The sequence below is a fragment of the Microtus oregoni genome, unplaced genomic scaffold, assembly GCF_018167655.1.
Source record: "Microtus oregoni isolate MIOR12 unplaced genomic scaffold, Mior012 000015F_ref0000493, whole genome shotgun sequence".
In the NCBI taxonomy this organism is placed as follows: Eukaryota; Metazoa; Chordata; class Mammalia; order Rodentia; family Cricetidae; genus Microtus; species Microtus oregoni.
Window position 1 is genome coordinate 34,455,739 of NW_024543074.1, and position 26,213 is coordinate 34,481,951.

Below are 26,213 nucleotides of genomic sequence, written 5' to 3' on the forward strand. Positions count from 1 at the left end.
GGCTTCTCTAACAGGCCTCCCCTGGCTGTTGTTGCCCAGAGCAGGCTAATTGCAGGTTCTGCTTTCCACGAACAGCCTAGGTCTGCTTTCAAAGGCGAGTCTTGTGGTGTTTACCGAGCAGGGTGTTTGCCTGCATTGGAAAGGATGGAGATAGTCTCCGCCCTGCTCAGCAGTGTTCCTGTGGTCTCTGTGTGTTTTGCCCTGGCCCCAAGATCATTGTTCTTCCTGGGTGTAGTGCCGAGGTCTTCACTAAATAATGCGAACCACACTTCAAAACACCAACAGCCTGGGGCTGGAAGCAAAACAAAACAAAAAAAAAGCACATGTTCTGTTTTTGTGTCTGCAACCATAGAGAATGCTGGAAGGCACCCTGAGCCCCACTGCACTGGAAAGAGAGGAGCTCTCCGGATTGGGTGTCATTAGGACAGGAGGTGGGTGGGACAGTTTAGCTGAAGAACTTGGGGTTGATTACTGCTGATGTACACTTAGGTTTCAGGAGTGTCTGTATTTCAGCCTGCAAGGATCACCTTATCTCCTGGCTCAGTGTCTTGGGTAGGCTCCTCCCACTTGGTGTCTGTCTAACACCTGCCAGGCCAGGATGCCCTCAACCCCCACCCCCTGCTCAGAGGCAGACATTTGGCAGAGGCAGTCCAAGGGGCAGAGAGAGAGCAGACAGGCACATAGCGAGATCCTGTTTGCTGGTCCTGAACTAGCTTGTCTCTTTTCTGGTCCTCTAAAGTTCCATGTCTGTTTCGGGGACATTGAATGCTCTCTCTCTCTCTCCTTGAGGTCTTGTGGGATTTGGGCAGTTACAGGGCAGGTTTACTGCCAGTCGCCAGTCATGCCTAGGTGATACTTCGCACCACTGCCATTCATTCATGATTTTCTCTGCCAAGTTTTGAACATCTAAACTGGATCAAGTAGTAAGTAGGCACTCAGTAAGCAAGCTGTTAGTTTTCTGTCTGAGTCTTCAGGGAGCCCACAGTATTGGCTAGGGTCAACTTAATGAGAAGCATAAGGAATAAAGAGAAATACAGCAGGACCAAGCAAAGGGCCCTACTGTGTTGGTCTTTGAAGGGTGGATTTGAGTTTACTGGCAGATCGTTAAGGAAGCTGTTAAGGTGTTAAGTGCAGAGAAAAAGGCCCAAGAGTCTTGGTAGAATACTAAAAGTTGGTCGGAGCACACAGGAAGTCAGAGTTTAGGCATGGGGAGGAATCTAGAGGCAGGGGAATCCTTCATTTTACCAGTCATAGAAAGTTTTCTGGTCAGCAGATTCTCCTGTGTCAAAGATTGTCACCAGCCTTGTTTGAACTATATGTCTGAATTCTTCCTATGGATCTCTGAGGGAAATGAAGTAACTTGATAGGTCAGTGCAGGCTAGACAGGAAAGTTGGTAGGTATCACCCCGAGGTAGCTAGCACTAAGCCTGCTTGACCAGGCTTGCTCAGGCATCTTGGACAGATGCTGTGTCCTTCCCAGTGTGGTCACCACAGTGTCCATGCCCAGCTTTTGGGTACCCGAGTGCCCTAGGTTCTCCTTCGTCCTGGGCTCTGAAGCTCTGTGGGAAAGGCCCTGGTCTATTATTCCCATCTACTCCAGACACCGGAATGTGTAAGAACACATGGGCTCTAGTCTGCTGTGGGCATGGCTGCCAGCGTCTGCCTGTCCTTTACCCACTTCTGTGAGTTTAGAACTCGGGCATGCCTGGACAGGGCTTCTCTGCCAGCACGGTGAGCCAGGAGGCCAGTGAAGGAATGCCACATGGGCAGGGCCAACCTTCATTTCTAACACTCAGACTTCTGAGGCCCAGAGAAGCCACATTGCCCTCTTTCCCACATGGCTTAGGCCTGTCCCTGCCCTGATTTCAGAGTAACTCAGTTCAGTCTGGAACCTTCCATGAGGGCATATAAAAGTGATCACAATTGCTGATTGGCTCTGGCTTAGAACTGCACCCTTTTATCTGGTGTTCTGAGGTTACAGGAGACCCCAGACGAGGTGTAGCTCCTGGGTCGGGCTGCCCCACCCCTGCCTCCCTTCCCACCATCTCCTCCAGGGCATGACCACTCATTCATTTTTAGTTATTTTGGGGATTGCATTTTCTTCCTGTTACAGCTGGAAATCCCAAAACAGGCTCCTGAGGATTCTGTGTTCTGAATTAAGAACATTTGCTGAGAGCGGCCAACTGCATATGGACATTCTCTCCTTTGAAAAACGTTGAAGCCCCCCTTCCTGCCCATGTGGCCCCCAGTGGGGGAGGTAAGTTTGGGGGAGTAGATAGGGAGTTCTGAGGCTCTAATGTGGAAAGGCTGAAGCAGCCAGTGGGGATCACCAGTCAGGATCAACAGTGGGGACCCAGCACCTGGCAGGCCAAGGCAGGAGGCTCGGGAGTTGACAGCCAGGCTGTGTGGAGACATTGCCAAACATAGATCAATAAAAAGCTGGCCTTTTGTTTTGCCATGTGACCTTCATACAGAATTCAATTCTTTATTTCTGTGTTTATTGCTCTTTTATTCACTGTAGCAAATATTTGAAATCAACATAGTTGTCTATCAACAGATGGATAAGAAAATTTGGTATCTACCTATCATCTATCTATCTATCTATCTATCTATCTATCTATCATCTATATATCTATATACTATACTACCCAGCCATAAAGAAAAATGAAGTTAGATATTTGCGGGAAAATGGATGGACTTAAAAGGTCACATAATCTCAGAAAGAGAAAGATGCATTTTCTCTCTCATACACAGAACCTAATTAATTCTCTCTCTCTCTCTCTCTCTCTCTCTCTCTCTCTCTCTCTGTGTGTGTGTGTGTGTGTGTGTGTGTATGTGTGTGTGTGTAAATAAATACCCTTGTGGGTAGCAGTATAAATGTAGAGAAGAAAAAAGAAAGGCTAAATATGAGGGGATGCGGAAAGACTGAATGCAAGTGATGGACAGGACTCATGAAAGAGGGGGATGCTGGAGCCAGGGTACCCACCTGACAGTAAGTGGGTGACTCTGCATGTGACCGTCTGTACTGAGGGTGTGGTCACCACCTTCCCGTTTGCAGGGTCCAGGAATTGGTGCATATACAGCCGATTCCCTCTTCACTGGCTCCGCATTTTCAACCCCACCCTCTTGGTCCCTTCCTTCTTTCTCTCTGTTTCTTTCTTTTTTAATATTTATTTTTATTTCATTTGCATTGGTGCTTTGCTTGGATGTATGTCTCGATGAGGACATCAGATCCCCTGGAACTGGAGTTACAGAGGTGAACTGTCATGTGGATGCTGGGAGTTGAAGCTGGGTCCTTTGGAAGAGCAGTCAGTGCTCTTAACCACTGCACCATCTCTCTAGCCCCCCTCCTTCTTTCTTTCTGATCTCAATATCCCTTCATCCTGCCCCCCCATTGCCAAACTTCTTTCTGAGTACTCAACTCAGGCCCTTACACATTCTAGCCAAGTGTGCTATAGACATGAGCCATCATCCTTAGGCCTCAGTACCAAACATCCTTAAGATGTCTACTCTAGCCAAGAGTGGTAGTGCACGCCTATACTCCCAGCACGTGATAGGCAGTCAGGAGGGTCTCAATCCAAGGCTCCCTAGTGCAAACTCCACGTCAAAAGACAACAGCACAAAAGCTCTCTTTGCACTCTTTTGCACGGCACAACCTGTTTACTTTCACTTTTATCTGGCCACCAAAGGAGAGGCTGGGTCGGGGACAAGACAGATACAGGGGCCCCGTCAGTGGCTGGGTTTTCCCCAGGATCGCTGTCTCAACAGACACATCCACTCCCTGGCTTATAGCTAGGCTAATTTAATTTTCAGCTCAGAGGCCGCCCCCCATTTGGTGGTAATCTCAGATAGTTAATGAGCTAGAAGGGGAGCCAGCCTATGGGACGGCGTCTCACTCCTCGCCTCAGTGGCTTAGCAGGGCTGATTTATTAGCCGTTTGTTCCTGGTGTGAGTGGGCCCGGGCAGTCTGGCACAGCTTCCTGATTCTCCCCTCTTCTAAAGACCAACCGAGCTCTGGCTTCTGGCCTTAGTTTCTGGACCTCTCTCTTCCTCTCACAGCCGGGGTGGAGTAGAAGTGAGGAGGAGAACCCTGGACATAAAAGCCTCATACTGGCCCTTCTGCCCAGCCAGCCCGCAGTGCCTGTGAAACTCCTCCAACTCTTTATTTGAGAAGAATCTGTCTCTCCAAGCCAAGCCAGCATTGAGCAATTCTGGCCTGAAATTCTATCTCAACATTTGGGCAAGTGTTTGTCTTCTGTAGGACGATGACACACTTGAGAAAAGGGGGAAAGCCTGCGCTGTGGAGCGGGAACTCGGGAACTGAGGCCGGCAAAGCTGCGGGCTTTTAGCTTTGTGACTGCTGGCTGTAGGGAAGGCCATTCAGCTTCCACTTTTTATATTAATCTGTCTTTCTTATGCACATGTACACACAGTCACACTCCGCCTAATGGTGTTCTGAGCGATGGCTCATTATGCCATCTCCTCCTTTGTGTCAATATCTGAGCACACTTAATACCTGGATGGTTCAGCCCAGGACCTGCTGAGGTCACATGGGACTCCTGTCACATATACAGCCTGTGAATAACCAACCCCTGCTGTGTGCACATACCATCTCAAATATGTCCTCTCATGGACATGCATGTGTAATTCCATTTATATATGTATAAATGTATATGCATGCTCTTTGTTTCATCATCACATGCGGTCCTTACAACATTAATTTTAAATCAAGACTTTTCAGGTTTGATTGGCAGGTGGGGAGGACAGAGATCTTTAGAAAGGAGGTTGGCGATAATGGATGGGTCAGAGGGTGCTGGTGATGATATTTGTACATTTTGATCTCATAGGTTGACTCCACTGCTAACTCACTATCTTAGATTACTAGCACGTGGGGTGTGGCACTTCTTAGAGCCATTGCCTTGGGGTGGAGATGACCCTAGAAACTCAGCATTCTAGAGTCTGAGTTTTGCTCCTTCATTTGCCCAGTATTGGATTTGGGGACCAGGAGCCTGCCCTCCCTGAGCTGCACTGTCCCCTGGGGTCCATCCTTTGCTCACCCCATCTGCAGGGCTCCATGGTAACGTGGCTGATGTAGGGTAAGCCTGCTTCTTCCTCGCCAGAAGCAGACTGCTGTGTTTCTGTAGGGGGGACTTCGAGCATCACACTGGGCAGTGTCTTTGAGATTTGACCGAACGGTGCAGACCTCATCCTTTCAAAGCTTAGTAAAATGCAGTGCCCCCAGCCTCACACAGAACATCTGAGAATGAGCTGAGCCTGTGGGCTTCAGTGCGGTGGGATCCGAACACTCGGACAAATGCATCCATGTCCACTCTGGCCTGTTAGCACCTGGAGCAGGCGATGGGCCAACGGCCAACTAGTACACTGACATCAGGAGCTCGTATCCTGTGTCTGTGTACCCCTAAAACTGAGGAGCAGCTTCCCTTTATTTGCTGCAAAGAGGTCCTCTGCTTTCTCAGACTCTGTGACTCCCAAAGGCTGAGGAACACTGGCCCAAGGCATGGAATTCAGTCACTGTCCTTGGTTTCTTTTTGTTTTTTGTCTCCTGCCCCATGTCCAGCAAAAGTCTTGCTTTGTAGCATGGCTCAGGATTTTCTCGATCCAGAAATCCCCCTGCCTTCAGGTTCCAGGCTTATTCCTCCATGCCTGGCTGCATATCCTCTTCACCTGCTGTAATATTTAATGAACCTCATTTCTGTTCTTCACAGACAGGAGCTCTGGTGGCTATGCCTTCCCCTTTAATGACAGCCGGAGTCCTCAAACCATGAGAAAAAACAGATCTTTCCTTCCTTTTTTTTTTCTTCTGCAGGGGGAGGGGGTGAGTTTTGAGACAGAGTTTCTCTGTACAACAGTCCTAGCTGTCCTGGAACTCTCTCTGTAATCCAGGCTGGCCTCGAACTCATGGAGATCCACCTGCCTCTTCCTCCTGAGTGCTGGGATTAAAGGCTAAAGGCCTGTGCCACCGAGGCCCACCTTTCTTAACCTGTTCTTAAAGCAGCAGTGAAGCCATGACTAACCCACAGCCTTGTGGAGATAGGGTCACACTGAATGACACTAGCCAGGGAGACTGGAGCAGGGCCTCTTCACACAGTGCTTGGTCCCGGGCTGTCTGTCACTTGGGCATTTTGACACCTCAGGATGACAAGTTAACTCTGTGCATTTAGCAAACCCAGGGGAGCTTTCAGTTTGATTTGTTTCCCAAACGTGCTAATGGGGCTGAGGAAAGCCAGGCTCTGATCCCTCCTTTAGGTGCTATTTACTTATAGGCTTAGTGTGTGTTCTCAGCCCAGGGACTGAGAGTGAATTCCCAGGGGAGAGCCTGGCCACACTTAGAAGTTTGATCTGGCTTTGTCAGAGCCCAGAGAACCTGGAGGCTCAGTGGCGCCTCTCTGAGGGAGGCAATCACTGACTCACGCCGGACACCCCCACCTCCAATATGCCCAAATGGCTTTGCTGCAGCTTGATAGCCTAGAATCGGGTATGGCATTAGTCTGCTGTCCATTTCTGCCTGCGTTCACTCTTGGGCCAAGAGCCCGAATCTTCTCAGTCGATGTTCTTTCCCGAATGACTCCATCCTCAAAACTTCTGGGGAAGGGACCCTGCTCCTTCTCAGGTGGATGAATTCAGAGCATATAGGTGCTAAACCCTCTGACAGTTTTCTTAAGACCTTCCACCTAGCTCTTCTGGGGGCAGCTTTCCCCTGTTCCAAAGTTGTTTTTGAATGAGTTGACCCATTGCCAGCACAGCACCCCCCAGCCCCGCTCCAGCACATGCCTTTGGGCTCACGCCATTTCATTTATTTTAATATACTTTCTTGGGAAGGTCCGTAAGGGGTTTGGGGTGTGTGTGTGTGTGTGTGTGTGTGTGTGGAAAGCAAAGCATATAGAATATGACACTAAAAGATGTCCAGTAGTGATGAAAAGAGGAATCAGGAACTGGCCGCATTTGGTGCCTCTGCAGCGACTACGGCTTTTTAGGCTTCGGGAGAAGGCAAGCTGCAGCTGTGCAAGTGCAGAGCCTTGCTGTGTAGCACAGCTCTGGATTTTCTCCAACCCAAAATCCTCCTGCCTCAGGTTCTACGGACATGCCACCATGCCTGGCTACTCACCCTTCTTGCTTGCTGTAATATTTAATGACCCACATTCTTCACAGACGTGAGCTCTGGTGGCTGAGTTCCCTTCTATGATGGACGCCTGGCTGGGCAAAAGAAAAGATGACTGTTCTGGTACTGAGACCGGAGGCTAGCCGCTGGCATACACACAGCTAAACCTTAAAGTTCATCCGGCTTATTTTGTTACAGGATAAGGAAAGGAAGAGAAAGATGACAGAAGAGGAGAGGAAGGGAGGAGAGGGAAGAAGTAAGGGCCATGGCTCATGTTCCAAGACAGACAGACCAAGACCACATGAAGGGTTTTATCTCACTCATTGTTAGTGTAGGAAACAGGCGAATCTTACCGCTTTACGGGAAAAGTTAAAGGATTTGTAAGTTTCCTTGCAGTAAAGGAATATTGACATAAATTTATGAATGGACAATGAGCTTTGTCATAGAGAGGTGGGAAGGAAGATCCATGGAGCGTGGGCCCGAGGCTTGGTCTGCATCTCCATGTTCAAGACTTCCACCCCGCTGGGAATTCCCAAGTCACCAAAGCTGGAATCTTAACAACGCACAACTCTCGAATGGAGACATCTCTTAATGTTTTCTTATTATTCCTTTAAATTCCTTAAAATTTCTTTCTGTCCTTCTGTATTTATATATTTATTTTATACTAGTCTTTGGCAGACCCATGGTACTGATGATCAGTTAAAACCTCAGATCTTTTGAAGACCCTCCTGGTGTCTTCTCCACCCCTAAGCTGTCATTTCATACTACTCATCTCCTGCATCGTGTGACTTCTCATTGGCTCCGAGGCCAAAGGCAGATTCTACCTGCCGCTTGTTTGTTTACTCTTCGTTCCTCTAACAGTCGTTCATTCTTGTCCGTGTGCAGGCAAGACACACAGCCCGGCCTTGGGACTCCCCAAGGACAGTCACGGCAGATGGACAAAAGCTACAGCGGGGCTTGTGTGCTCATTAGGGGGGTAGCAGTTACTGACGGGACCAATGGCTGCATACAGATCATTAGGTTGTTTCTGGAGGTGGAAGGTCTCAGGGGAACAAGGAACATCATTATGCCTTGAAGAAACAGCTCTGAGCTGATCTGAATGGTTGGGGAGGGAACTGCTACAGAGCTAGCTCTCTCAAAGTCTTCTAGTACTTCTTACTTGGAGAAAGGCCATGTGGCCAAAGAGCATTTGATAATCATGCTTAAAACACAAGGAAAGGCTTAGAAGGTTTTGAGATTTGTCTTTTAAAAAGACATCTGCAGAAACAGCAAGTAGAAGTGATGGGCAGGATGGGGGAGGGCAACCTCAGCTTGCTTCTCAGCATCGACAGGGAGGAAGCAAGAGACAGTTCCTTCTCTGAACCTGGTGTCGTAGTGTTCACTGGTAATCTCAGCACCTGGAAGGCTGAGGCAGGAGGATCATGGGTTCTGGATCAGTGCGGGCCCCAAAACAAGTTCCCGTTATTGAGAGAGACGGGGATATGCTGTAAGAAAGAAAGGGAAAGAGGTAGAAGTTCCTTTCCTGAGTCAAAAATGAGTTCCCATGGCCTAACAGTAGAAATTCAGGGTGCCTCAAATGGCATGTTCCACCATCAACACGGTGAAATATGCTTTTATTGTCACAGAACACTGTCGTGAATCAGTGCATTTCCGGATACACTCCCGGGGACATCAGCACAGCAGGCAGGGGTAGGAGGATTCTGCTATAGGTCTGAGATGCTATCTGATGACATTCTTATGTTGGGGGTTGTTGGCATGTGGTGGCGTGCTAAGTTAATGCATTCTAGAGGTCTTATCTTATAATCAAAAGAATAGCAGTCTAAATGTAGAAGTGAGTGATAATTGGCTACTGAGAATAAAGATAGCCCAAGATTATTTAGGTTTTTAATCTGCAACATTTCAACTTCTCCTAGTCACAAAATTCAAACCAGTCAGTCTTCAGTCTCCAACATAAGTGTGGCATTTTCCAGGAACGTAGTTTCACCCTCGTGGGTTCTTTTCCCCATTTTGAGCCATATGGGCTTGATTCATTGGGAGGCCACATAAGCACTATTTGTGGGGAGGTTTCCTGCTTATAAAATAGCCCTTCCATAAGGTGCCTCACTAACTCATCCTTTGTGGAGGTCGTGCTGTTTAAATGACAGTCTGTTATCCTCTTGCTACTGTCCCAGTCTTGATCATCTTAGCCTGCCATCGCCTGATGGATGCCTGGGCGTGCAAACGGATGTTGAGAACAACCTGAACAGAATGAGGCATCCCTACAGCCATCGTCTTCGCTGTCACTAACTACAGCCTTTTATGAGTTTGAACCAGAGGGCATAGCTTATTACCTAGGCCAACACTTGCTGGCTGTTTGCTCCTGCCTCTCAAGTAGCATAGATTCTCTGATCTCAGAGCACACCTCCTCTTTGCTCTTGATTGACATTCAAGCCCAGGACCTTCTTAATGTTGATGGCCTCTTAATGTAATTGTGTCACTTAATGTAATGGGAGTGGTGATACATAAATGTGTCATCTTTGAGAGTTGGAGGCTGAGGCCCCATGATAATTTATCCTTCCAGGTTGCCCCCAATACTCTTTACATGTCTGCCCCATGACCTTCCATTCTGAGCTGTAAGCATAGCTCACTGCTTCCTTTTGGATTCCTTGACAGCTTGCAAGCGCTCACTGGTATTTTGCTATCTTATTTTGAAGATAGATATCTTTAAAATTCACAGTCTAGGGGCTGGAGAGATGGCTCAGCGATTAAGATCACCGAGTGTTCTCCCAGAGGACAGGGTTCAATTTCCAACACCCACATGGCAGCTCAAAACAGTCTGTAACTCTAGTTCCTGGGATCCCAACACCCATGGCAAAACACCAATGTGCACAAAATATAAATAAGTGACTTAAAAACAAAACAATTCATAGTTCAATAAGTATAAAGCAAAATATGGGAGGCAATCAGATGATGAGATGTTGTAAAATATTTTGCTTTCAGATATATAGGCTTAGGACTCGGAGATTCGGAGCATTGCTTGTTCTTCCAGAGGACTGAGTCCAATTCTCAGCACCTACACAATGGCTCATGTCTGTAACTCCAGTTGCAGGAGAATCTCCAGGAGCACCAGACAGGAAAGCAGTGCACAGGCATCTATGCAGGCAGAACACCCAGATTAATAAAATAAGGCAGGTATTACAAACCAGATACATGGTCTTTTAAAAATAAGTAACCAGGCTAGTTTTTCAGTGAGCCTTGTGCAAGGCAAAGAGCTTGTCATCCTTAGCTCCCACAGTAATTCTGTGGTCATACTGGATTTCCTTGTTGTGGCTACTTTTGTTCTCTTGGAGTGGGTGTGGGGGCAGGGTGAGGATGCTCGCTTTTGAACGCTGAGTAGATGCTGGAGATTTTATCTCAGGACTCACCAGTTAGGCAACACCATCTTCTCAAGAGTTTCCATAGGATACAATCAGTGATGACGGGACATAGTCAGATCCTGTACAATATTTTAGCAATCACTTCAGCCGGCAACAAGCTCTCCCTTTCTTCTGTCTTCCAGTGTGAAATATACCAAGCAAATTGGAGTCTGTAGTGGTCTGTTGAAAATCCACTGGGCTTCTAGACATCATGGTTGACTGCGGCAATGGGAAAGTGAGCCCGGATGGGGCGGGGAGTCTTTTTCTCCAGCTGAAGGCCAACGCTAGGGAGCTTCCAATCATAGTAAGCTGAAAGTGGTCTCTCACCTAGGTGGAGCCTGGCTGGGGCTTCCAGTGGCTGTTAAACTAAGAGCTCCTTGGAAAGCTTCAAGCGCACAGACAAACCAACCAGGATGTAAACCAGAGAGAAGTTGTGCAAGATGGGAGACCCAGCTGGTCCTTGGTTCTCAGTCAGCAGTGTTTCCAGGTTTCACACCTCCTGAGTTGCTGTGTTGGAAAGTGCTTCTCTTGCTTTCTAGGATGTTCCTGGGTCCTTTAAAGTCATTGATAAGAGGACTGGACACTTCCCTGAACCTGCCTTCCTTGTAGACTTTCGGTTGGTAAACAGAAAGAGGTGGGTGGGAGGCTTGCTTGGTGAACAGAAGGGGTGGGGGGAGGATTAGCCATTATCTCCCACTTAACTTCCCAGGAGGGAGAAGGGAGCTCACTGGTGGCTTGGATTATGACTTTTCACCGGCCTCTTATGGACCTCTGTCGCCACATTCCTATCGGCTGTATTAAAAGCTGCTCCTCCTCATGTCCTGCCTCCGTTATCTTTATGGCTGTCATCCTTCCTGGGACTGAGAAAGGGAGGACATGGAGTGGAAGGGGCTCCAGGAAATCAGGACTCTTCCAAATGTTTGTTTTTAAATCAGTCTTTGAACTGAAGTACTGAACCCGTGCAGTGTCTATGTCTCCAGCTGTCCATCCCTCTCCCCCCCCCCAAGAGCTAGGAGCCATCAGAGGGAATGAGAGTAGCTTACCCCCACCCACCTGGAGAGAATTCTGTTGCTGTCAAAGCTCATCCGCCTACAAACTATGTTGGATAGGAGGAGAAGGAAGAAGGGAGGTAGGGAGGAAGGGAAGGAAGGAGGGAGGGAGGGAAGAAGAGAGGGCAGGCAGGCAAGCAAATGGAGGGACAGATGATTCTATTTTGCAAACCTGGACCACGACCTCTTTTCTTGCTACTACAATAAGACAGCTTACAAGTGGGTGCCTAGATCTGAGGTTATCTGACACTGACCTTCCCCAGTCACATCTCCTGCCACCTCTCTGATTCTTCTCCCACCCCAGGAGCATCATCATCAGCCATCGAATGTTGATGATTTCTGCTTATAATCTACTAGCTTATGCCAACCCAGTGCTGGCAGTAGGGGAAGACAGATGGGAAGGCCATTGTCAGGGTTACTTACACAACTTGTAAGCTGATCCCCGAATTAAAGAACAAGTTCTTGTACTATGATTATTGCTATTGTCTGCGTGTAGGTGTCTGCGTGTTCCTGCTTGTACGTGTGGATGCGGAAGCACAACCTTTGGGAGTTGGTTCTCTCCTGCGTTCAGTTCCAAGAGCTGAACTTAGGTCATGGAGCTGGGGGCAGTCACCTCCTGAGCCATCTCACTGGCCCAAATGCATTCATGTGTCTACACTGGGAAAGGTCCCAGCCTGGTGCACAGGCAGGCCAGGAACAGAAGTTCAGGGTTTCTTAGGTTAGTGGGCCACTGTGTAGAGAAGCTGGCTCTTTGTTTTGCCCTGTGTATGTGGGGTCAGGTGGGGTGGGACCTTGCTCAGCAATTTCCATTGGCTCTTTGTTGACCAGGGATGCCCAAGGGGTCTGCAAACACACGCGCGCGCGCGCGCGCGCGCGCGCGCGCACACACACACACACACACACACACACAGAAAACTGCCTAAGCTTGGCTCCTAGTAGGAAGGTGAAGTCACAGGACTAGGTCTGCACCCACCCTGGGTATTTATGACCTTAGGGACCAATCACTGTGGTGAAATTCTGCAGGTAGAATCTTGGACCATTCTCTTCTCTCTTCTGGGTCTCTCTCTATTTTTTCTTTTGCTTTCTGTAGTCTGGTGTCCAGAAGAATCTTCTGTCTTTTTTCCTAATGATTTTAAGGTCCCCCCCCCCGGGAAACAGGACACAGATTCCTCAGCTTTTGCAAGATTTGCCCCTCTTCAGGCCTCAGTGAGACCCAGTAAACAGAAACAGAAGCCTGGGGATCTGGAACACAAAAGCCCATTAGCTTTTCACTCCCCTTCCAAGGCCCAGCCCCTTCCCGGAACAGGAACCACCCCCTTTGTGAGCTGGGCCTAAGACCCAGGCAAAGGCCTCAAGGAAAGGCGGCTCCAGCTGCCCGGCAGTGAGATGCTCATTCGCACCCCCACCCCCCACCCTCAGCATTGAGAAGCTTTTCTTTCTGAGCAGCATTGAAACTCCAGGACAATGGAGGCCAAATCCTTGGGCAAGGGTTGGGGCCGGGGCTGGGGAGCTATCCTTTGTTATTTCCTTTCTTTCCAATCCATTACCTTAAAAAAAAAAAAATGAAAGCGCGAAAGGACCCGTGAACTTTTAAAGAATCATGACATCACTTCCGCAAGACCTGAAATCTAGACTATTTACAGTTTCATTTGAAATTATTTTAAACTCTCCCAAAAGAGTGCTTTGATATGCAAACATCTCCCCCAGTGGGAGACAGTTACTTCTGGAGATGTGGCCCTTTGAAGGGGCTCAGCTGTGGTGGGCTGCAGACCTCGGCGGAAGTGAGAGGGCCCAGATGAAGGTCCCCACTGACAACTGATAGCCTGGTCCTCCTCCATCAAATGGAGCCCCCTGGGAAGAAAGAGGAGTGTGCCATAAAGAAAGGATCCCCCTTCAGCTTCTACTTCTCATTGGCTGTCTGTCCGGGCACTGCCAGACTCACTTTGCTAGAAGAGTTCCTTCTCCAGCCCTCACTGGGACTGTCTTCCTGTAGAACAAGGGAGGGAGACAAGGGAGGAAGGACAGACTTCTCCTGAGTGTGACTTCTCACACCACCAGGTCCAAACACAGCGGAGAATCTGGGGCAGCCTTCTTCAGGTGGGGGACAGGCGTTCAGAGAGGAGTGTTTTCTCACAGGCCTGCCGCTGCGGCTGCTCTTGTGACAGGACAGATGACCTTGGTGCGGTCTGCCTGCCTTAGAATTTCTTTAGGAAAGCGCTGGAGCGTGCCTGCCTGGAGCAGCCTTTGCCCTCTGTGCAAACCCTCTGTTCTGTTAGGAGTTGCTGGAGCTTTTAGGAGGTTACCCTTGTAGACAGCAGTTGAGTTACAGGGGTGTGCCCCTGAGCAGGATATTGGCCTTCCCCTACCCTCTCCTCACTCTGAACCTGGGGTGCAATCCTCCACAGCCCTGAAGTTCTGCCTTGCTATAGGCCTAAAGGCAACAGGGCCCATGAGATGAAATCTCTGAAACAATGAACCAAGCCTTTCTCCCTGTTAATGGTTGCTCTCTGGTAATTCATTGCAGCTATGGAAAGCTGGCTAAGACTTCCTGTCCCCGCTGCTTTAGTGTCCTAGCAGGTTTTCCTGCCCCGAAACACCTCCCACCTAGGCAGCCCTCCGTCCCTAGACCCCTAGGACTGCTAAACCGGTGTTCACGATTTGCCAAATACTCAAAAAAAAAGGACTCTTGGTTTCCTTACCCACACTTAAAGGCAGCTTCCTCATTGCTGGGATCTCCCGGGGAACTGGTTTTTTTTCTTTGGAAAGGGGTGTGGGACACAGTCTTCCTAGAAACTTTGGTTCTTCTGTTCCGCGTCTATGAACTGTCACAGGCCTAGACATGGTCTTCTTGGAAATGCTAAACAGGCGGGTCATCAGTTTCCTGGCATGGGCCTTGAGTTTTTGGTCAGAACTGTGGAACTGAATGGGCAGAGCCCATTGGCATCTTCTGCTAGCTGACTGACAAGTGCGGAGCCCAAGGCCTGTGGATTTGGGGATATAGCACCAAGAGGCCGCACCGAGGAGAGGCAGAGAGCCCCACAGAATAACCTTACTTCAATACTTCAGAAACTATACCTATTTTTTGAAAATCTGCATGTGTTTAGTGACCATTTTCTCATTTCACTTGTATTTTACCGGTATCAGGGACTTGGTAGTCTTTGGTCCTGTATTGGGGGACATGCCAAGCCATGGTGGGTAAGTGCTATCAACACAGGCTCCAGGATGGTGGGTCTGTCAACATTCTTAGTACTGGACATGAATGGAATTTTTTTTCTATAATTTTAAAAAGTAAAACTTTTAAAAGAAGAAAAAAGTCTTCATGGGCATTCATAAAACATGGAGTATTCCCGTAACTGAGCAAGGATGTGATTGCATAGCCCCTGCCGGCTCAGCTCTCCTCAGTTGACTGAAGACCAGACCTGACCCACACCAGCGTCGTCTCTGAAGGCCATTAACTCACATCAACTGTTTTGTGTGACTGTCCAGCATCTGTCAGGCTACAGCAAAAGCGTTACGCCCATTTTAATAATCTTCCTTTTTGCCGTGTCATTTCCCCATTCAAGCAGGAAATTCCACTGCTGGATGGTCAGACCGGGGTGGGGGGTGGAGGGTGGGGGTTATTGCTAGAGGAAAGAAAAAAAAGGACAAAGGAAGAAAATTGGGGCAGCGTTTGAAGCTCGTAAACATCAAAATCGGTGCTTTGTAGAACTTCTCTAATCCATTCTCATTTCTTACTCCCTCGGGCTTTGTTTTCAACAACTTGCTTCCAGCTAGTCCTACTAGAGCCTAGGCTGGTGCTCATGTACCCTGAATCTCTTCTGGGGAAACCAACCGCATTCACGGATTCCTCTTCTGCGCCAAGTTCTCCAGTCTGCAGATAATAACATGGAGCAGTTGATACCTCACCCTAGACTGGGACTCTAGTTGTCCACTTTATCCTCCCTGTGTGAATATTAGAATGGATGACCAAGCCCATCCATGCAGGCCTGTAGGTCCAGTGGCTTCAGAAGCTGAGGCAGGAGGATCACAAGTTCAAGACCAGTCCAGGTACCTTAATGACACCCTGCATAAAAATAAATAGAGGGTTTAGATGACAGTTCAGTGATGGAGCATTTTCTTAGCACTGGCCTGACCCTGGGTTCAATGTCTAGCATCACCACCAAAAGGGGCAGTGAAGACGGCTCAATAGCCTTTCCTTCCTTCCTTCCTTCCTTCCTTCCTTCCTTCCCACTCTTTCCTTTTTTGCTCGGCAGCTATAACTGGCCTCTCACTGGAAGCAGTCCTCCTGCCTCATCGTCCCAAGCTCAGGGATCCCAGGCATGCGCTACCATGCCCATGCCCCGCTCTAGTGGCCAATTTTTACATTCATTTGAATTCTATGGGACTTGAAATAGGAGTTTGAACTACCGTGCTTTGAGAAAAAGCACGAACGGGGTGAGGGAGAGTTGATTCTTTCCTCTGTTTGTCACCATGGGCTCTGACTTCTGGCAAGGAAAACAGATGCCCCTCTTGGATTTTCTGTGTCCCGTGAGTTAAGGGTACTGCTTCCCTGGATGCAGTTTCGGTGTGCCCCACTGTGGATTTTTGCTCATGATCAGATCTGTGTGTGGAGAGAGAAAGCAATCCACGACAGGAAATACCCTTTGCTTCCGTTTGCAGGAAGCCTGCCCACATTTGTATGTTCTTGTCTGCAATTTGGAGCCCAGCAGGACGCACAGCCTTACTCCTATAAAGTATAATGACAGCTGAGAGAATGGGACCCTCTTTCCACCTGACCTCTGAGACTTGGACCCAAATAGTCTTAGATACACCAAACAACTTGTATTTCTGCTCACAGTATTGTACCTGATGCACGCTTTTAAAAAGATTCATTTCACTTTGTGTATGTGTGCATAAATATGCATGCGTATGTGTGTGTGTATACTAGTGTCCTCAGGGACCAGAAGAATGAATTGGAGTTGGATCCCCTAGAGCTGGAGTTACAGGCAGTTGTGGGCTGTCTCCTGATGTGGGTGCTGGGACTCGAACTCAGACCCTTCCCAAGGCATCACACACTCTTGACTACAGAGCTATCTCTCCAGCGCCCTCTTCCCACTTTTTTGTTTGTTGAGACAGATTCAGATGACACAAACCCAGACTGGTCTGGGATTCACTATGTGGCCAAAGCTGCCAGCTGTCAGTCCAGAGTACCGGGATTTTCAGTGTGTACCACTGTCTTTTCTTGACAGTAGCCAATGGTGCGGGGGGGTGGGGGGACCAAAGTGCACAAGAGTCCAAGGTCACAGATGCCGCATCCTGTCTGCACAGACGAATCGCTGGAGAGAGTCTTTTGCTGGAGCGCTGCCCAGCCAGGGCCTGGTTCATGCAGTCTGTGTGGGTGGAGCACAGGCATTTAGTATTGTTAAACCACCCTCAGGGGTTCTGATGTGCACCTAGAGGAGAACCTGGCCAGCAACGAGACACACATGACTTCCTTGTAGATATTCCCACACGGTGTCAGCCCAGGCCCCTCTAAGCCCTCCTAGCCTGCAGTGTACGGCTCTCAGATCCAGCTCTTTAAGACTCTGGGTTTCCCCAGGAGTTCCTGAGCATCTGTCTCTAGGCTTTAAGATAGGGTGACAAGCTTGCCTCACTCTGCAGGTTTCACTGGAGGAATGGATCCTTTCTGCTCTGTCACTCTGTTTTCGTGTTAGGCACACAAGCCAAGGCAGTGTCTCCCAGGCCATCCTAAGGGGCTTTTGTACATAATCGCTATGGGTAGTGTCTCTCTCTTAGCCTTGGGCTGAGAGATCTGCACTCTCAGCTTCACCAGCGTGGATTCCTGACGTGGACCAGGTTTTTGTGCTTTCAGAAAGGTGTATTTTCCCACCCAGGTGGCAAAGAGGAGAGGAGGGGCTGAGCCAGGGGTGCTGGAGGGCAGGGGCTGTTTGGAACCATGGGTGATTTTCCAGGCACCATAAAATACAGGTAACAATGGGGACATGTGAGCCAAAGAGGCTTATTGTTTCGAAATCTAACTCCTATTCGGACAGTTATGATCTGATTGGGACTTAAGTATCTGCCATTAAGATTCTAATCTGTGAACCAGAGGTATTGAGTCTGTGAACACAGAGGTATTGAGTCTGTGAACCAGAGGTATCTAAAGAGAGACGTGCCCAGCTCCGTGCACCCTTAGTCTTGTTCAGACACAAGGACGTCTGAAAGGGAGACGTGGGGATGGGTGGGATGGGGTGCACCAACAGTCCTGGCTCTGTGACCCACACATCACCCCCCCTTTTAGACTCAGCTTCTTCATAAGTAAATTGGGGATTACAATACCTACCTCAAAGCCTGTGGTGAGGGATTAAATCAGATAATGCCTGTGAAAGTTCCTTTGTGAGCCTCCAAAGCGCAGCCTAATCATCAGCTGGGACTCTCCATTTGAGAAACTGGCTTTCGTAATGAGCTGCTCAATTACCCCATGGGATGCGCTCTTCTGTGGGAGCCAGCCTGGGGCTGCAGTGACCTCTGGGATGCCTGGGGTGGGCAGGCAGCCCACTCGAGAGGGCAAGTCTTGCCTTTGGCTGCCAGTTTATCCTTTCCCCTCTGACTCACTGTTGAGCTCAGAAAAGTTGTGGAAGGTGTGTGTGTGTGTGTGTGTGTGAGTGTGTGTGTGTGTGTGTGTGAGTGTGTGTGTGTGCATATGTGTAGTGCATGGGCACAACCTGGCTGCAGAACCTGCTGGTGGAGTTGGGGTGTAGGGAAAAGGACAGATCCAAGTAGAAGGAAAGGGCTTCCCTGTAAGCACCTGGAAAGTTCCATGGAAGGGGTTCTTCGTATTCTTGGGTGGTGCTCTGTTCCCTGCCTAATGTAACAAGGGTTCAGTGCTTGACTGAATTTGAGTCAGGCCTCTGAGACTTCCCTTAGGCCTACCTGTAGCTGTGTGTGTAGGAGATCGATGCCAGGTCTGTCAGAACCCCAGAGTTTGATCTAAATGGGCCTGAAGTCTGCAAAGGGGGCCTTGGGAGCATTCGGTGGAGCAGAACCTAGACACACACACACTTCTGACTACCTGCTGTCTGCTTCAAACTCACTGGGGAGGGCAGCCTCAGATTCCACCACACCAGGGACTGAGTGTCACAGTCACAGAAGTAGGTGCCCTGGCTTCGTTGTTTTAACAACTCTCAAAGTCCTTTAGCTTGAGGAGTGTCCTATGGGGCATGCCTGGAGGCGGGGGTTTCCCTAGTCAATGTCCCCGACTCAGTCTAGCAGGCTAGCTGGTGTTCAGGCACAGCGAGTGTCCATAACTCGGGGACGTTGTCACGTAGCCACCATGCCCTTCTACTGCTCCTACTGTATGGCTTCCTACTTGCAAATGGCGACTGGAACGTTACCACCAGGCCCTCTGTAAGGGTGCTGTGGGACCAGGCAGACTGAGAGCAGGTCCTTGTATCCATTGCTGTCTGTGGGCAGAGCTGGCTGAGTGGCCAGTGCTCTGTGTGCAGATATTCTGCTCCAGCTTGCCAAGCCCCTGGCAGAAGGTGATGGGTAGCATTTTCCTAGTGCCAATGAGCTCCTATCAGTCTGGGTACCAAGGTCAGCTTCCCAGTTTTCTAAACACCTGTAAGAGCAGGACGCCCATCCTGGCTGTCAGTGTTCCTTTGAGGAAGATATCACATGGACGGGCAGGTCACCCATCCAGACGACACTCTTTAATACATTGTGGTCTTGAGAGCTACACCAGGCAGTCAGCCTTCAAAGTCTATGTCAGGTCAGACTGACTCTCTGAAGGCAGGCAGACGTCACCCTGAGATGGGACAGGGGCTGGGGGCCGGGGACAACGATGACAGTACCTGATTGCCTCTCAACATGGCCATCTTGCTTTTATTTTGAGTCTGGATTTCTTATAAGCCACCCAGTCACCGACAGCTCAGCACAGAGAAGAAACCTGGCCCCTGTCTGAGCTGACCTGCTTTTTAGAGACTTGCTAAGTAAGTTGAGAGCTAGGACTCTTTAATCCTTGATTACCTTAGCCTGATGGCACCGCTACCCTACAGTAAGTGGGCAAAGTGGGTTAATCTGGCTTTAGCACCCAGCAGGGCTGTGCGGAGCTTCCTCTGGGCTGGACACGGTGTGCTGGTGTGGCATTCCCAGTGGGCTTGTCCTGGAAGGAGCCGTCCTCTCCGGCAAACCAAACTTTCCGTCTTATGTAATAAAGTTTATGCTGTCATTTCTAAAAATGCGCTGGGATTACTGCCGTGGGCAGTATGCTGCCCTGAAATTAGACATTTAGAATGTTCTGTCTGGTGAGAAGGGCATATTTATCCCCTCCCCCCCCAAAGATGCGAAAATTGTCTTTTTTTCCTCCCATTTGTGCCCAGGTGAAAATCAGTTAGGATCTCTACCCCACAGCTAATAGGTGGCTTAGATCTGTGACCAAATCTGGTACCTGGTTCTTTCCTGTGCCTCCTTTGATCCAGCTACACTGGCAGGACTCGTGTGCACAGAAATATAAATAGTGGAGCTACCAGTGGTATTATCAGGCACGCACCAGACATGGTGAGCATGTCATGTATGCTCTAAGCATATTGATTAGTGACTATTTTTATCTTTATTGAACCCCCAGAAGGTAGCTACTGTTATTTCCATTTTTACAGATGAAGAGCTCCCCCCATAAGACAAACACACAGCCAAGCCAGGAGCTGAAACCTAGACCTGACCTCCAGACTCACAGCCTTCAAGCCTTAAGCTAAACCCTCGTGGCTCTGAACCCCTCCTTTAATTCTCTCAGACAACTCAGCAGGTAGATGGAATTACTCCTGTTTTGCACATTAGGGTACTGAGGCTCAGAGACGTTAAATAACTCATCTTCTGGCCACAGAACTGTGAAGCAGTAGAGAGGGGGTTCCAAGTCCAGCTCATTCACACTGGGAAACAAAGCTCAGACGTTTGCCTTTGATATTTCCAGTTGGGCCTTACCTGTCAGCAAGAACACTTACCCGTCACTGTTTATGTTTGTTTAGCGGATACCTGCTGTGATTCTGTGCACCATGTTAAGTGTTAAAAATCGAACAGTGTGTGTGTGTGTGTGTGTGTGTGTGTGTGTAGCCTTTTTAGAATTGCCCCTATATCTGGACATCTCATCATAGGAGGATGTATCTATCACTCAGCTCCTGTCTCTCTGTCCTTCAGTTTGCCACCACAGAGATAGACATGCCTGTACGCCATAGTCTCGTTCTCCTCTGCCACCCTCCCTACCCAGAGTTTCCTGAGTCTTTTTCTCCCATGTTTCCCTTTGCTTGTCTTTGATGGGTGCTGTTTTACTCCCTAGAGCTTCTTCATTGAAGTTACTGAGAATGTCCTCAAGTAGACAGGATCCAGACTCCTCAGTCCTAGGTTCAGGGCTTGGCCCCCACCCACCCGGCTTTACAACAGTCTCTGCAGGGTCACATAATAATCTATGGAACAACCCAAACTACTCCAAATGGCTGCTAGTTCACCTGCCTTCTGTTTCACGTCTTGTATCCAAGGTGCCACATCACTAATTTATGTAGTTAAAATGATAATCATTTACTGATGCAAAAACCCAACCCAGATACCATAACCGGTGTTGACTGTGCCAACTGTGTTATCTAGTACTTTTGGTGAAATTGATCCTCTGGTAGATATCTTGTAATTATTTGCCCTAATGGAATCTTAAGATTTTTTTTTGGAAGCTTCTCGAATTGTGTCTTGAGATTTTCACGTGGTACGTTTCTGTCCATTTGTACTGACTTCATTGAGTTTTTGGATAACGCCTGTGTGGTTGCTTTTTGACTGTTTTGTCAAGTCGCGTTTCTGGGCTTAGTGGGCATGCCAAGGACTGATGGACAGGGCCACTTCCGAGGGAAGATCTATCAGGTATGGGAGGAGGCGGGGTATTGTGAAAACCTGATACTTTGTGTTAACTTAAGAAGAGGCAACACCCACACCAGCACATCAGAGAACTTGACCTTGTCTAGATAAAAATCGTTCAGCTTCAACTGGGAGCTATGTGGCTTCCAAGTCTGGGGTTAGGGTCGCATTAATGCACCCTACCTCTAAAATCCTGTTTCATTTTTGTTTTGAAAAACAGCTTCAATATAAAAGGGAGCCAGGGTTAGGTGTGATATTGAGCCGGGAGGCTGAGCAAGCTCCATTTTTGACCCCAGATTGTTTCTTTGCCTCCCGCAGGGACCTGATGCCCAGAACCCTGGAGGGACAGATCACCATGGAGAAGACGCCCAGCTACTTCGTGACTCGGGAGGCACCAGCGCGCATCTCAGCCATGTCCAAGGACACCAAGCTCATTGTGGTGGTGCGCGACCCCGTGACCAGGGCCATCTCGGACTACACGCAGACGCTGTCCAAGCGGCCGGACATCCCCAGCTTCGAGAGCCTGACGTTCCGCAACCGCAGCGCGGGCCTCATCGACACGTCCTGGAGCGCCATCCAGATCGGCCTGTACGCCAAGCACCTGGAGCCCTGGCTGCGCCACTTCCCGCTGGGCCAGATGCTCTTCGTGAGCGGGGAGCGGCTGGTCAGCGACCCGGCTGGGGAGCTGCGCCGCGTGCAGGATTTCCTGGGCCTCAAGCGCATCATCACCGACAAGCACTTCTACTTCAACCAGACGAAGGGCTTCCCGTGCCTCAAGAAGGCGGAGGGCAGCGGCAAGCCGCACTGCCTGGGCAAGACTAAGGGTCGCGCGCACCCCGCCATTGCGCGCGAGGTGCTGCGGCAGCTGCGTGACTTTTACAGGCCCTTCAACCGCAAGTTCTACCAGATGACCGGCCGCGACTTTGGCTGGGACTAAGTCTCCCCTCGGGGCTTATCTATTGAGAGAGATTATATGTATGTAAAATGTACAGAAATCTATTTTATAATAATTTATTTTTAATTCACAAGCAATTAATTCACTAAGCTGCCTAGCCACACTCTGCAGAGTTCGAGTCACGGTCTGTTAACATTCCAAAGTGTTTATCTCTGACGTTTTGTTCTGTCCCTCACAATCGATGGTGCTTCCTCCCCTCCCCATTGTATTTAAGAAGAAGAAAAGCACAACTTGAGATTTTTTCGATACGGGTATTCAGCCTTTAATCACCTTGGGTCCTCCACGGGCTCTCTCCCTGGGTCTTGGCTGCTTCAGCTGGTTGTAATGTTTTCTTACCTGGGTACCTCCTGGAAGTACCGAGCTGTCTCGGCGTGCTGTAGTCTGAAGGTGGGACTCACACAAGCGGTTCATCACCCTCGCTGATAAGAGCACCAACGTGAGTTTCCTTCACCTCCCTTACAGGGGCCCACGTCCTTATGCCCCCCCCCCCCCCCAGTCCCCTTCTGCACTATCCCTCTGTCCCTTTTAGCCAGCTGGAAGTGTATGCAAACAATTGACCCCTTTCCCAGATCCCAGGAGTGAGACACTCAGAGCGTTGCTCTCCATAAGAGATGACATCTCATTTGCAGAAGCATGCATGCATCCCACCGTGATGCTTTCCTCAGTCGTTCCTCAGTCGTGCAGCTCTGCTGTGACACCAAAGAGTCCCCCAGGCTTCCATACAGAGCCATTGGCACAAACCCAGGCTGCTGGATGCCGAGACCCACAGGGCTCAGATGTATCCTTTGCCGTCAGCGTTTAGAGAGGTTTTTCTACATGTAGGCCCAGCTGGCTCTGGATAGAAGGCTCATAGCCTCAGCAGAGAGAAAAAGACAAAACCCTCAGATATGATAAGCAGCCTGGCAGAAGAGGGGGACACACAGCCAAATGCGTAGGCCATCCTAGAGGCGCTTTGTCGCCAATGACCCCAGCAGGCTTTGAAGGCTGTCCTAGAGGGCCCGGGCTGGGAAAGCCGGCTTCAGGTTGCTTGTAGGGACTCGAGTCTGACATTTATACAGACTCCTCCGAAGAAGTGGGGTCTTAAGCAGAACAGTTGCCAGCTCTGTTACTAATATGCAGATGATTCTCCCTGTACCTGTGTTAGGAGGACACTTGGGGAGGTCCTCTGGCTAGTTAGTGGCATTTGTATAACTGTGTGGTGACATTACATCATGATATACTCAACTTCCTAAACCAGAATGCTTCTACCCCCAAAGGATTGTTATCTGAGTTAGACTTCCATCGAAAATGCATGGGTGTTTGGAATGCCTGCACTGTGGTATTTACAAAGGATTATTTTGGATATTTTATGGGCTAACTTGACTGGATGAGCAAAGTTAACGTGGACAGAGAAGACATCCTGTCTTTAGACACTAGTGAGAGGCGTCCATGGTCTATAGGGATATTTTGGTAACCAAATTTGTGATTTTTCTGTAAATTATAGCCCAGCTTGAATTAGCTTATTCTGAGCAACAGAATGGTCCCTGGGCAAGCTCAGAGTGGGAAGAAGGCGGTTATTGGCTGTTTGTTCCTTAGATGTTACATCCATTTCTTTCCTCTTTTCTGCAGAGCTGAGGGTAGAATCCTGGGCCTATGCACACTGGGCAAATACTGAGCCACATCTCCAGCCCATTTCATGGTCATTTGTTCAATTTCTTCAGTCTATGCGTAGTGGCGTTTTGCCTGCATTGAGGCTGACACCACAACCCTAGCATCTCCTGGTAGGCTGCTGGTGTGTGGAAACACCTGTGTGGAAAAAAAGTGCTTGCCACGCTTTTCTGTGAGAAAGGCTGATTGAAATCAGAAAGAGAACACCTTCCCTCACACACAGCAGAATCTTGTTCACAGGCAGAGGCCTTGTCAGAGGCCTTCACCAAGGTTTTCTGGCTGCTTACAGAGTCTGTTGTAAATCATGAAGTAGAAGTACGGAGAGTTTGGAGAACGGTCCCCAGCCAAGTGGAAAGAAAGCAAGTGAGCTTTCCTGACCTCTTTCCAAGCTGAACACTTTTTTTGTTGTTGTTGTTGAAGGTGTTTACGCCTTGCTTTAGATTATAACAAAAACAAGCCGTGTTGAGCTAGAAGGAGGTCATTTAGTCATGAACACTGAAATGAGTCGAGATTCTGTTCCCGGTCGAAGTCCTTGAATCTAAGCAGATGTCAATAATTAGCACCGAGGGAGTAGGGTGAGGTTTTCAGTGTTAGTCAGATAAATCAAACAGCATGTGTGCCTCTTCATCAGGCCCCGATTGCTTACAGTTCCTGACTGATCCGGATGCTGCCTCTGCCCAGGAGGCTGCTCCATCCTGTGATGGTGATTACTGACCCACATGGCCTCTTCTCGGAGGAGTTAGGCAACTTGGAGCGTTAAGCCTTAGGTCTCTTCCTGTTCTGGCCATTGGCAGAGCTGCTGAATTTTGCTTCTGAGCTGCTAGGAGGCAGGCACCAGCCCACGGCTTGGCAGTTTGTCCCGCCACGTGTTCGAGGTTTCTTCCAGTTTATAGGAAAGCTCTGACACATTTTTTTTTGGTGTACTTTCTTTTTCAAAAGTTTCGTTTCTTTCCTTGTTTAAAAATGAACAAACAAAAAGTCCACAAAAACTTGGAGATTTTTAAAAAATTTTTTTTTTTAAATTATTATTATTCCTTTCCATGGAAAGCCTTTTTTGGGGATGTTTGCATACAGGTGCATTCATTTACTCTGTAGTACCTACCATGGTATTTCAGGCAGAATGACTAGGGAATAAACTCTATTGGATGGTAGAGAAGAGATGTTGAGGGGGGCATAGGACTCTTGGGGAGTCATTTTGAGTGACAGATGCACTTCAGCTCTTGGGGGAAAACCCAGTTTTAGGTCCTGCCTGGCTGTTTTCCTAAGGAAGGGGAATGAAAGGCTCCCTCTTAGGTCACGTGAGTGAGTATCGAGGGTGTCCATACAGATGTCAGTGTCATTTCTTCAGTTTTCCAGAAAGAATGGTTAATGAATTTTGAAGGTGTGGTTAGTTTTTTTTTATTTTTATAACATTAATTTATGACTGAGTTTCATTCAGCCCAGTAATCAAAAGTGTGGTGCAACTTCTAGCAGTCTGTCTCCTATAGCGTGGGTGGTAGAGTAGCCAATATGTACAAAAAAAATTAAACCAAGTATTTTGTCCTATGTATAACACAAATTAATTTTACACAGAGAAAGATGTTTCTAGGCAAATGAAATTCTGGTAATTCATACCTTTTCTTTGTATGAACAAATAAAATATATTTTACCAACATGTGGGTTTGTTCCTGTTTTGCTGAGTGTGGCAGTTGGGAGGAGAGAGTGATATTTCTCTCTCTGTTTCGCTTCGGTTTTTTGAGACAGGATTTTTCTGTGTAGCTCTAGCTGTCCTGGAACTTGCCTTGTGGACCAGACCAGCTTCAAACTCACAGAGATCCGCCTGCTTCTACCTCCTGAGTGCTGGGATTAAAGGGGTGCGCCACCAGTGCCCAACGTCATATTTTTAATAACTTCTCACGTGTAGACAGGCATGTTTGCACACTCCCAAAGTCATCCTGAGACAGGCAGATAGATTTTTCCCAGGCACCTTTGTTGTTTATGTTTCTGAGACATTCTCACACTGTAGCCTCAGCTGCCTTCAAATGCATAGCAATCCTGCCTCAGCCTCCTGAGTGCTGGAATTACAGGTTCAACATTAAAATAATTCTACTCAGGGCCTATGTGCATTCGTGTGTGTGTGTGTGTGTGTGTGTGTGTGTGTGTGTGTATGAAGGTCAAGTTGCAAGATCTGATCC

At 48.6% G+C, this 26,213-nt stretch overlaps 1 protein-coding gene across 1 annotated transcript in view; it reads left to right on the top strand.

Moving 5' to 3' along the window:
* Window positions 1-25,691, top strand: part of Hs3st3b1 (heparan sulfate-glucosamine 3-sulfotransferase 3B1) — a 35,618-nt gene extending 9,927 nt beyond the window's left edge. Inside the window, exon 2 of the mRNA XM_041664807.1 lies at window positions 21,756-25,691. Coding sequence (XP_041520741.1) covers window positions 21,756-22,374 — 619 coding nt within the window. The 3' untranslated portion in view covers window positions 22,375-25,691. The remainder of the gene's footprint in view (window positions 1-21,755) is intronic.
* Window positions 25,692-26,213: the final 522 nt, after the last annotated feature.